The sequence below is a fragment of the Cetorhinus maximus genome, chromosome 17 (genome assembly GCF_964194155.1).
Source record: "Cetorhinus maximus chromosome 17, sCetMax3.hap1.1, whole genome shotgun sequence".
Taxonomy (NCBI): domain Eukaryota; kingdom Metazoa; phylum Chordata; class Chondrichthyes; order Lamniformes; family Cetorhinidae; genus Cetorhinus; species Cetorhinus maximus.
The window spans coordinates 54,889,540-54,901,189 of record NC_135895.1 but is presented as its reverse complement, the minus strand read 5'-3'; the positions used below and the strand labels follow the sequence as shown (position 1 = coordinate 54,901,189).

Genomic DNA, 11,650 nt, shown 5'->3' with positions numbered 1-11,650 from the left:
AAACCTTGGAAATTACAGTGCCAGATCAGTAGGCCTGAGGAAATTCCTAGTAAATGTTTTTCCAATTATTTCGATGGGAGTCAGATCATAACAAAGCATAGAAGGTAACTTCAGATTGAGAGAGACAAGGAAATTCCAATACAAATGTTAATTGAGTCACTTCATTTTTGGTTTCATTTCAAAACTGATTATACTATTAAATTACATCTCTTACATTCATACAATATAAATGCCAAAGTTAGTCCAATTTAATTTTAAAAAATCATTCAGCTTAACTTTGAAACATGACTGTCATTTGGTACATGACTTTCTGCTTCTGATTCAAATATAAAATGAACACAGTGCAAAATGCACTGTGAAATTGCATTGAAGTAGCATAATTAAATTTCCCTCTGAATGCTTAGTAACTGTCTTGCTGTTCCCAAAAGTGAAATTTCTTTGGTCAAACCTGCTTATTAAAACTAAAAATTAAAAAAAGGATTCTTCATGGGATTGTTACATCCTAATATTTCCAATATTAAAGCTACAGAATACATAGTGAACTTAAAGTTTATATCATTATTATTAAGCAATATTTAGAAAAGCTTGCCCAAAACTCCCTAACACATAGCTTTTGTAAGATTACAGCAGTGCCGATAGGAAAAGAGGTATACAGTGAGTTGCTGTCTATGAAACACAATGTAGATTTAAAAATCATCTCAATCTATTAAAGTTAAAATTTATCTTGAATATGCACTAGTACTAATGTACATTGGTATTCTCCTTTCACTAAGAGTTGTGACTAGGATTTGAATAAAATGTAATTGAGGATGCATGAAATGTTCACAGGTTGTGGCTGAATAGTATTTTCAACCTTACAGAAGTAAAACAATGATGGTTATGGGCTGTCACAGGAGCAACTTGAGTTGATCAAATAAGTGTTAGACAGGAAGCACATCTCACAAAATTAAAATAACTAAATGTGCTCAGCAAGACAAGAGATTTCAGTGCTCAGGATTAAAATGCTCACCATTTCAGATAACTTGTATTAATATCAAGTACTTCCAGATCAGATGTAGCATACATTTTGAATACACATTAAAAGTTCCCAACAATTTCCTTCAGCTCCAAGACAGCATATTTATTGCATCAGTGTTGTATTTTCAGTGATTCTGTGATCTTGATTGAGAATTGCAATTTAATGTTGTTAAGCACTTAATTAGTTTGGGCCCATACTCATTTGAGAGAGAACCTTATAGCCAGCAATCCAAGGAGACATTCATTTGATTAATCTTTCCAATTTGACCCAGATTAGAATGTTAAATTGCCAATGTCCAACGTGTACCCTACCACTCAATCACTGCACATTGATTCAAGTATCACTTCTTTCTCTAATATACTTATCAACTTAATGACAACATTATGCCAGTGCTTTCAGATGCACAGGTTCAATAATTGCAGAGTACAATCATTACATTCCTGCTGATTCATTTCTATTCTTGGGCTCCTGTAACTCAGATGCTGATCGGTCGTCCTTCCAACACATCGAAAATATCATCCAGGCTTTTGTGCACACACTTGAGGAATTCCTTAAGGTCTCGAGCAGGATAGCTGGAGATGTTGTAGCCTATCCAGTGATCATGGATACCATAACCCACACCAAATCCATCAGGAACAACAGGTGCAAAGCCCCCTAACTGGATAGCAGAACTACTGAGAGTGCTGGTAGAAAGAATGTTATGGTTGATTTGAATATATGATGGGTCTTGAAATATATCTGGTAAAGCCATTCCTTTAGATTTAGCTAGGTAACGCAAGGCAAACAAATGGCGGTCAAATCCCTGAGCTGTTGAGAAAAGAAACAATAAATAGTGACTGATGTTTCCAATAGATAGTTGAATATAGTCACTCTTATGATCCAGTATAAAATTAAACATTCCATTTTGTTCTTGTACAAGACTTTAGAACATGGAATCCACTCTTGGAGCCTCATAGGGTAGGTGATTTTTGAGGCTTTGGAGAACATTTAGAAGAGGGCCACAAGAATGATTCTCAGTTTAAAACACCTTAAACTAGGATCACATTATTCACTTTGACCCAGAAAATAGTAAACGCATGGTACAGTTGCTGGCTGGTAAAATGGGATGTGCTGTATATCTTCAAGAATCTTAATGAGCCTCGCATGCAGAGTTCCCATCCCACTGAACAGTCACCAATTTTCATAGAGCAGGGCTCAGATTTCTGTGCCCTCCATTGCTATAATAGCCCCTCTCGTTTCTTGCATATTGGGTTAATTTGAAAGTGGTGAGGTCAGTCTTAGTGAAGATTAGACACATTTAGGAAAATCAAGGGCAGCAATGGTACAATCTGCTCATTCAGGAGCATCATTTACTCATAGCAGTCTGAGGCTGTTGCTTGGATGATTTTTACTGACAGGGACAAAATTAATACACTACCATTTTTGTTCTCGCAGATCCAAGTCAGAGAGGAATGGGTGATGTACTTTAATCAGAAAGTACTAGCCACGACTTGATTTTAGTTATGCAAGTTACTGCATAAGTCAGAAAACAGAACTGCTGAACTAGAGAAAGTAAAAAAATCACCCAGCTTTTTTGCTCATAATGTGAACCCTATTGTAAAATAGAATCAAAAATTAAAAGGGAAAGGAACTAATTGATTAGAAATTTCAAAGAACCAGCATATACATGATGCGCCAAATGTCCTCTATTGCTGCAGTAAAATTCTATGGACAGAATTTGGTCTTTTTTTTTTATTCTTTCACGTGGTGTGCACTTCATTGGCTAGGCCAGCATTTATTGCCCATTCTTAAATTGCCCTCGAGAAGATGGTGGTGAGCCGTCTTCTTGAACTGCTGCAGTCCACATAGCGTAGGTACACCCACAGTGCTCTTAGGAAGGGAGTTCCAGGATTTTGACCCAGCGACAGTGAAGGAATGGCAATATAGTTCCAAGTCAGGATGGTGTGTGGCTTGCAAGGGAATTTGCAGGTGGTGGTGTTCCCATGCACCTACTGTCTTTGTCCTTTGTGGGTTTGGAAAATGCAGCCTTGGTGAGTTGCTGCAGTGCATCTTGTAGATGGTAAACACTGCTGCCGCTGTGTATCAGAGGTAGAGGGAGTAAATTTTAAGGTGGGGGATGGGGTGCCAATCAAGCAGGCTGCTTTATCAGGATGGTGTCAAGCTTCTCGAGTGTTGTTGGAACTGCAGTCATCCAGGCAAGTCTACTCATCACACTTGTGCCTTGTAGATGGTGGACAGGCTTTGGGGAGTTGGGACGAGTTTCTCACTGCAGAATTCCCAGCCTCGGACCTGCTCTTGTAGCCACGGTATTTATATGGCTAGTCCAGTTCAGTTTCTGGTCAATGGTAGCCTCCAGGATGTTAATAATAGGGAATTCAGCAATGGTAATGCCATTGAACATCAAGGGGAGATAGTGAGATTCTCTCTTGTTGGAGATTGTCATTGCCTGGCACTTGTGTGGTGCAAATGTTACTTGCCACTCATCAGCCCAAGCCTGAATGTTTTCCAGGTCTGGCTGCATATGGACACAAACTGCGTGTCCACATGGGTGTGATTATGAATGGCCCCGACATTTGAATGCTGATATTGAACATGAGAGAAAAATAATCCTATATAAGTCAACACCTTTAGAGCCGGGAAGATTACTAGACAGAAAATTATAAACTAAGGAAATCAAAGCGAGAGGGAAGACCCATGGGATGTCTGGACTTACCCATCGCAGCCTCTCTAGTCAGCTGCCCATGATACTTGGAACACTCGCCTATCATCGTCCGCAACTCTGAGATGCTGTGATTCGATGGCTCCTTCACAAACGCCTCACAGCACTTTTTTGTGTAAATGGTGGCAGGGCGGATGGTTTCTGTACGACCATGTTTAAATGCCGCGGTGCTACATGACTCATAGGTGGCGACCATTTGGTCATACTGTCTCAAAAACCCCATCTGAAAAGAGAGTTGTGCCACTGCATCAGGACTGAGGTTTTGCTTTTTCAGAAACTCCTTCCCACCTTTTCTGAACTCTAGCGCACCGAAAGACAAGGTGCTCACTGAGGCATCAAGTTTTTCCTTGGCACTCAAAATACCCGATTTCAGAACATCATCAAGTTTGAACTCGAGCTTCTGCACAATCTGAGAGGAGTCGATTGCTGCAGTTAACACAGTGCCTGAAATTGCAGGCCTCTGGGTCGTGTCCTTGAAAACTTCATTCATTAAACGCAGGACAGCCACACCATCACCCCATGAGTGCTCAAAGTTCACAGCTGCATTGCCATCTTTGGCTAATATAATGCTAAAGGATTTATCATACCAACGATTGAGGCCATTTCCATGAAGCATGTTGTGGGAGAGCTGTAGATGGTCCTTCACAGTGACATCATCAAGACAAATACAGAAGACAGCGGTATCTATTTTATTCAGCACCTGTGCATTCCCAACCTCCAGTAGCCTCTGTCTTAGCAAGGTCCAAGTATCTCGATTTTCACTTGTCAAGTATCCAAGACAAAATTCAGGGGGAGGCCTGGGATCAGACAAAATATACTTGAAGTGGGCCTGGATTTCAGAAGCCTTTGTGATTCTTCCATCTCGATCAATAACGTCAAATGTATAAAAATGGCCATTTCTCATCACTAGCAAGTGTTTGCCACTGTCATCTGTAAGCAGCTCATCTCGAACTGGTTTGGGAATACGAGTGGAGTTGAAGAGTCTGTAGTACTGAGACATATCAAGTGGGTAGGCATTCACCATGTAGGCTCCATACCACGAAAGGGAGGCAGGAACAAATCGAATGACGTTCTTAAAATAAGATGTGTCACTTTTAGCAGGATTGAGATGGAAAACTTCAGGTTCCAATATGCCAGCTCGAAAGGTCTTCATGAAACGCAGTACAGACACAGTCATGTTGGTCGCTCTGATAAGTTGATTATTGTTTGCGGGGTTTGGATCAGGATGAAAAGACATAAAAGGGTTATAATTCAGGACAACTGGTTCACGTGCAGCGAGGTACATATCAAACCATGGTCCTAAAGAAATAAAGGGAAAGAAAAGATTCTAAAAACACAACTATATCGAGCATTGAAATATATCTTTTATCTTTATATTAAAGTGATATGCTTCATAATGAACTTATTTGCTTATCCAGATTATTTTGTTTCATCTTCCTCTTTCATGAAGATAGTGACACATGCTGCGGTATTGTTCCACAGGTATTGTAAGTTCTCCAGTAACCCACAGCTAATCTCTGACACACATGCACCTGGTAAGGGTTGGCAGGACATTTGATTGGCAGACTTCAAACTCGAATTTGATCGTGCTCTCGTTCACTGCACACAAACTCCACCAAGGATCACTGAATGATCAGAAGTAATGATCCTTGACAGATTTTTCTCTATCCTAAGCCAGGGATGCTAAGGTCAATTGTGGCACTTCTACACAGAAGAGCAACAAACATAACAGACCAGAGGATTGGATTTTTATTTGCATGACTCAGTACCACAATTTTTTCATTGCAGTTAGTCAATATATCATTGGGACAGCTATAGAGAGCTGCTATAACTCATGTAATTTAGCACAGAGATAAGGTGAATTACATGGAAAGTTTTTAAAAAAGATCATTAGCTGCATCATTTTGCAAAATCAAATATCTTATACTTGGTTGTTGGCAACTTCTTTTAACCAATGGATTTGCATCACGTTGGCAAAAAGACCATGACAAATATTATAGCAAATAGACATTTAATTCTGTACATATCATTTTTCCAGCCGTGATACAGAAGAAGTAAAAATACTGACAGCAGTTGTCTTTCCTGAACTAAGAAAGTAGCCAGACTCTTTCCATGTGCAAATGGTGGAGTTTGGTATATTTCAGTTCTGTCTTTACCCTTGGTCTAGCAGGCCAGATAAATGGTTTGTGGATCTCACCCGAAATGTAACTGGTGTGTTTGTTTCTTTTGTCCTGCGTCACAAGCTCTTCATGCAGCTGTTTACCAATTCCCTTTTCAAAATCTTCAGCCAACTGTTCAGTTCTCCTACAATAGGAAAAAATAGACCACAAAAGTTAACGATCTGTACATTACAAATCTGACCAATCAGGAGAGGAATTATTTAATTTGCCCAGAATTGTTAACTGCCACCTTTGGCAAGTCTAAAATCAGAGATTTGTGTGGCTGAAGTAATCTCAAACTTGAGTACAGCTCCACTTGTGGATTTTTAGGAGGCAAGCTTTTGGTGTCTGGCTTTATTTTACTGGGTTCTGAAATGATCTGCTCAAACCCTGGACTGTCCCATTCAAACTGGACAGTTGGGAAAATTAGATACTTAAAAGAGGCACAGCTGTGTTCCTTCACATTTACATCCTTGTTTTTCTATTTGTGATGTCCCATTGCCATCTTGCTGATAACAATTAATTCTGTACAAAGTCAATCCCCACAGAACATAATTACAAATTTTCAAATTACACAAATCTTTTCAAAGAGTTCATCTATAAAAGTCAACCAGCATCTGATATAAAGAAAGGTTCATATAGAAATTAATGCTTTATTGAAAAGCAAGACCACTAGTAAGAATGGTTTACACAGTTCCCAGCTCTCCAGTGGCCCCCATGCCCTACACACAGGATGATTTCAGTCTATGGTTAGTTAATGGATCTTAGCTGAGGCCTTAGCATCATGCATTAAGGAAGGGAAAATTCTGCCAGAGCACTCGTTTCCTAATCATTATTTATTGAGCTCTGCTGGAAGTGTGTAGAAAAAGAAAAGTCAGGTACTATAATTTTCAGTTAGTAAAGTCTGAACAGCCTGATGATATTCATCACCAAGATTCACAGATAGAGCAGGAGGAAATTTATGATGGTTCTTACCAGATCTCCAAGACATCTCAAACCACAAAAATAGATTATATTTTAAAGTCACATAGGCAAATGCAGCAGGTAACATGCAGAGTCCTACAAACAGCAAACTACATGAATAACTAATTAACCTGTTTTGTGGTGTTGCTTGAAAAGAGGAATGTTTGCCAGGGAGAACCCCTTTCTCATGTTCAAATAGTACCATGGGATCTTTTATGTTCAACTGAACAACACCAAAAGTAGACTACGCCTTGATTTTAACATCCAAAACACCCATTCTTACAATGCAGCACTTCCAGAGCACTGCATTGGAGTGCCAGCCTACAATACATGCTCAAGAAATGTGGCTTTAATCCATATCCTTCCAACTTGAGAGAAGCGACTGCAAATGCCTACTCTAACAAAACATTCCTGCAGTGAATTCTCCACATGTACTCCAGTGCTATAATGCTGCCATTGGGCTATCAGAAATAATTTTTCTTTTTAAATAAATTGTTTTATCTGAATGACTGTGAAAAATGGTGTAAGGGATATCAGTCATTTTAGTATTTTCTTAAAAAGAGGTCAATCTTTTCCTACATCTATTCCTATTACTAACCATGAAACAAATATATATCTCCCAATACTTCCTTTGTCACCTCCCCAAAATAAAACACACTAAGTCAAGGTTGACACTCCAGTGCAGTACTGAGGGAATGCTGCACTGTTAGAGGTATTGTCTTTTGGATGATTCATTAAACTGAGGCCCCATCTGTTGGGATGGATGTGAAAAAAAATTCCCATGGCACTATTTGCAAGAGCAGGAGTGTTATACCTGCTGTCTAGGTCAATATTTGTCCCTCACTCAACATCACAAAAAGTGGATTATCTGGTCATTATCACATTGCTGTCTGTGGGAGTTTGCTCAGCACATACCAGCTGCTGTGTTTTATACATTACAACACTTCAAAGGTACTCCAGTGGCTGTAAAGCACTTTGAGATACCTGGTGGTTGTGAAGATCATTATAAAAATGTTTCCCCCCCCCCCTTCTTCATATTCCCAAAACACAGCAGGCGTGACCAAGCAGCTACTGGTAGTGAAGGTTTAAACCAGCTGCTAGAAAGCACATTTGAGTGGTCAGAATCTCTCCCCTGCAGGGAAAAAAAAAATCAACTCTTCTCAGCAATATCTGACTGTAACACAGAAATCTGGAAATAGAACCTGCATTCTGCCACTCCACAACACTGATTTATAACTGGTGTTTTCCAGCATTGTCGATAATTTCAAGGTAGAACAAAGTTTATGAGTGACAGTTTCATAAAGTATTCTACATTAGTATAACTAACTGTAGAATGGCATAACAAATGAAAGATAACAGCAAAGTTTCATAACTGTATAATGTTAAAATTACATTAAAAATTAACAAACTGCCAGAGAGATTTGAATTCAAGTTATAAAAATGTAGAATTTCTGGGTAATCTCTGCCTGTGTCTATTGTCATTCTGGATAAGACAGAATATATTGTCAGGCTTTGTGTATTTAATTCAAATATTTGTCTAATTAATCAGCTATTGTAACTAGTAAAGATTGGCCAATGTGGCTAAGTGAATGCACTTGTCCCAAGAGCAAAACATACACCAAAATACTGGAACAGACATAGATCAGACTGCTGATTATTTCTTGCTGTTATATATTAGGAGTATTAGATAACAATACAAAAATATTGGCTCTCTGGCATTCAGACCTCTGTTTACTTACCTATACTGGTCATTATCTAAAAGTGGCTTCTGTGCAGTCAGGTAACGCTGCACTGTATCCTGCAGTTTTGGAATTGGTAACCTTTGGATTAAAAAAAGGGTTAGAAAATACATTACCAGTACAGCCTAAACCCACAGGGTGACAATAAAGAGAGTAGATTGGCAGGCATGATTACAAGGGAAATCTTATAATTTACATCATCTGCAATTTTCATGCATATAGCTATATAAAAATTACACTGTAACAACATTAATCACACTAATGACAGACTGAAGTTATATAATTAAAAATTCTCCTAAGTCATAACATATACAGTAGAATTGAATTCTTTCCTTTACAGATATTGTTTGGTATCACATCTGGAACAGAATGCCCCAGGGGTTATAACTGCATATAACAGTAAGTCTTATTTGCTTCAAGTGCTTCATTTCACAGCTGAAATTTGATGGTCATAAGACAATATTCACAACAGGATAATTTAAAAATTACATCTAACTTGTTTAACTACTTATTTAACATGGTATAAACAGACAATGAAAGAAACCATCTTGCAATATAATCACATCCCAAAGTTAATAAATTGTGAATTAGTGCATCTGCAGGCCTTGTGTTTTATTAGACATCTGATAACTTAAAGAGGAAGAATCGTAGATACTGGGGAATGGAAAACTCTGTACTTTGAATAGCAAATGTAAGCTAATCAGGGATAGCATAGCTGATACATGTTAACTCCTTGTATAGTTGTCAATTTGCCTCAGCCACACCCTCACAACATCCCCAACTACACCAATGTGACATTTTCCCAATCATCACACCAGTCTCTTTATTTCATATAGGATTCCAACTAGTATTAAGACACTGGATTCCTCCCTCTCTCTCAGCTGAGAAACCGTGTTGGTGTGGAGGAGGAGTGGGGAGGGGTGGTATTGGATACAGACAAGCAGGGTGAGGGTATGCTAAAACTGCTCAGAAGTTCAAAGGTGTCCAGTCCATATGCTACTTCCAGTAACCTGTACAAAAAACAGGAACTGCAGAACCCTGAGCAAAAGGCCCACTGAAGTGCAAGTCCCAGAGAACCGGAGGCTGCTCTCTCATTAGAGACACACGACTGGTGGTGAGTTTAACCTGAGGGTCACCACGCCTCAGGTGCGGGGGTAGGTCGAAAAAGCATGGATGACTTCAGCAGGTACAGGAATTGAACCTGCGCTGTTGGTGTCACTCTGCACCACAAACCAGCTGTCCAGCCAACTGAGCTAACCAACACCCAAAAGGCCCACTAAAATCAGAAAATGGGATTTATTTATATAGATGGGGAAGCAGTTTACAGTCCAGCTTTGGAACATGTCCCAAGGACTTAAGTTTTTCAGTTGAGTTGAAATAAAAATGGAGTGACTTCATTGGTAATGGAAGTGAGCAAAGAAAAGTTCTGGTATTTTTTCACTGTGATAAACAATGAATATAACTAGCGGTACTACTTGAATGCAATTAGTGCCACATTTTTAGGAAGTAGATTAAAATATTAAACCCATCTCAAATTGGATGCTTAGGGATTTGTCACATTTGCCTGATTAGATATGCCCCCAAACATCAGAAGGAAAGACAAATGTCTAATCAATTCATAGCATCACTGAGTTTCCATTAATATACTAGAGAGAGCCAGGACAGACATGATGGGCTGAATGGCCTCCAATTCTGCAAAGTTTTTGGTTATCCACCCTAATATTGCCTTATGTTGTTCAGTGTCTAATTTTGCTTTATAGCACTCCTGTGAAGCACCTTGAGACATTTTATTGTCTTAAAGATGCTACATAAATAAAAGCTGTTGATATAAATATCCCACTTCAAGTTAGCAGCTTCAGGCCAATGTCACAAGCAAAATATACAACCAGCAAAATGACTCACTGGAAACCTAAGTTTCACAAATCTGCAACCTCTGTCACCTTGTTCAAGAGCAACAGGCATGTCGGAACAGCACCTGCAACTCTCACACCATCCTGACTTGAAAATATATCGCCGGTACTTAATCATTGCTGGGTCAATATCCTGGAACCTCCTAACAGCACTGTGCCTGCAGAAGAACAACTTGTATTTATATGGCACCTTTAACAGAATAAAACACCCCACAGTGCTTCACAGAAGCATTATAAAACAAGATACAACACTGAGCCACATAAGGAGATATTAGGGTAGATGACCAAAAGCCTGGTCAAAGAGGTACACCACAAGGATTGCAAAGATTCGACTCAGGGGAATTAGGGATGGGCAATAAATGCTGGCCTTGACAGCGATGCTCACATCTTGTGAACTAATTTAAACAAGGGTAACTTGTCTGTAAATAGTTAACTGCTGATAAGCATCAAAGTGGGCCTCCAGCAATGTGGATGTGCCAGCAAACCTCCATTCAAACCACAGTCCATTCAAACTCTAGCTGACTGCTGCAAGAAATCACCCTCCAGCCGGTGGTGAATAACTTTCTGTTATTGTACAACTCATCCTGCGTTGACGTTACATTAACCAGCAGCTTTGGAGCAGGCGGCTGCTGCAGCCACAGGTTGACAAGATGACCTTTCACCCAGTAACCTGCCAAGAGAACTTGAGATTCGTTTCATCAGCAGGGGAAACGTGGAGGTTGGACACTGACCGCGGCAAACTCTTTTGGAAATGGTTGGTTGGCACGATGCTCTTGTGCAGATAGTCAGGGTCTGGGCTGGAGCTGCTGCTCCGAATCAGGATGAATCTGCTGGCCCTGACCAGCCTGCTCAGTGTGGAAGCAACCCGCAGAACAGCCATTGCCACCAGGACCTGCAAACACCTCTCCAGTGAAAACTCCCTGAAACTCCTCGCAAATTCCAAACACTTCCGTCCGGGGAAAGTCCCACCCACTAAATATCCCATATCACTCCCACTGCCGGGGGAAGTGAGGACACAACGCAACAGCTGGCGGGAAACTTAAAAGCAGCGAGCAGAGGCTGCAGCCTGAAACCTGGCAGCGCTATGATAAGCTATAGGCAAATCGCTCTCCCCACAGCCTGGGACTGGAGGGGAAATCCGC

General features: G+C 39.9%; 1 protein-coding gene across 1 annotated transcript; it reads right to left on the bottom strand.

The window, feature by feature from the left end:
- Positions 1 to 147: 147 nt before the first annotated feature.
- On the bottom strand, positions 148 to 11,469 carry cpt2 (carnitine palmitoyltransferase 2). The gene is made up of 5 exons (XM_078561225.1): positions 11,240 to 11,469; positions 8,599 to 8,679; positions 5,935 to 6,041; positions 3,732 to 5,036; positions 148 to 1,825 (listed from the first exon to the last, which is right to left on the bottom strand). Exons 1-5 carry the CDS (start codon positions 11,386 to 11,388, stop codon positions 1,494 to 1,496), a joined length of 1,974 nt encoding a protein of 657 aa, XP_078417351.1. The 5' UTR covers positions 11,389 to 11,469; the 3' UTR covers positions 148 to 1,493.
- Between the last annotated feature and the right edge of the window lie 181 nt (positions 11,470 to 11,650).

What these genes read in the sequence shown, in the direction of transcription:
- cpt2 (XM_078561225.1), bottom strand. Translation starts at nt 11,388, where the DNA reads ATGGCTGTTCTGCGGGTTGCTTCCACACTGAGCAGGCTGGTCAGGGCC. An exon ending in TTCCAAAAGAGTTTGCCGCG is followed by an intron (nt 8,680 to 11,239) that starts GTCAGTGTCCAA and finishes TTTAATCCAAAG; the next exon opens with GTTACCAATTCCAAAACTGC. An exon ending in ACACACCAGTTACATTTCGG is followed by an intron (nt 5,037 to 5,934) that starts GTGAGATCCACA and finishes TTATTTCTTTAG; the next exon opens with GACCATGGTTTGATATGTAC.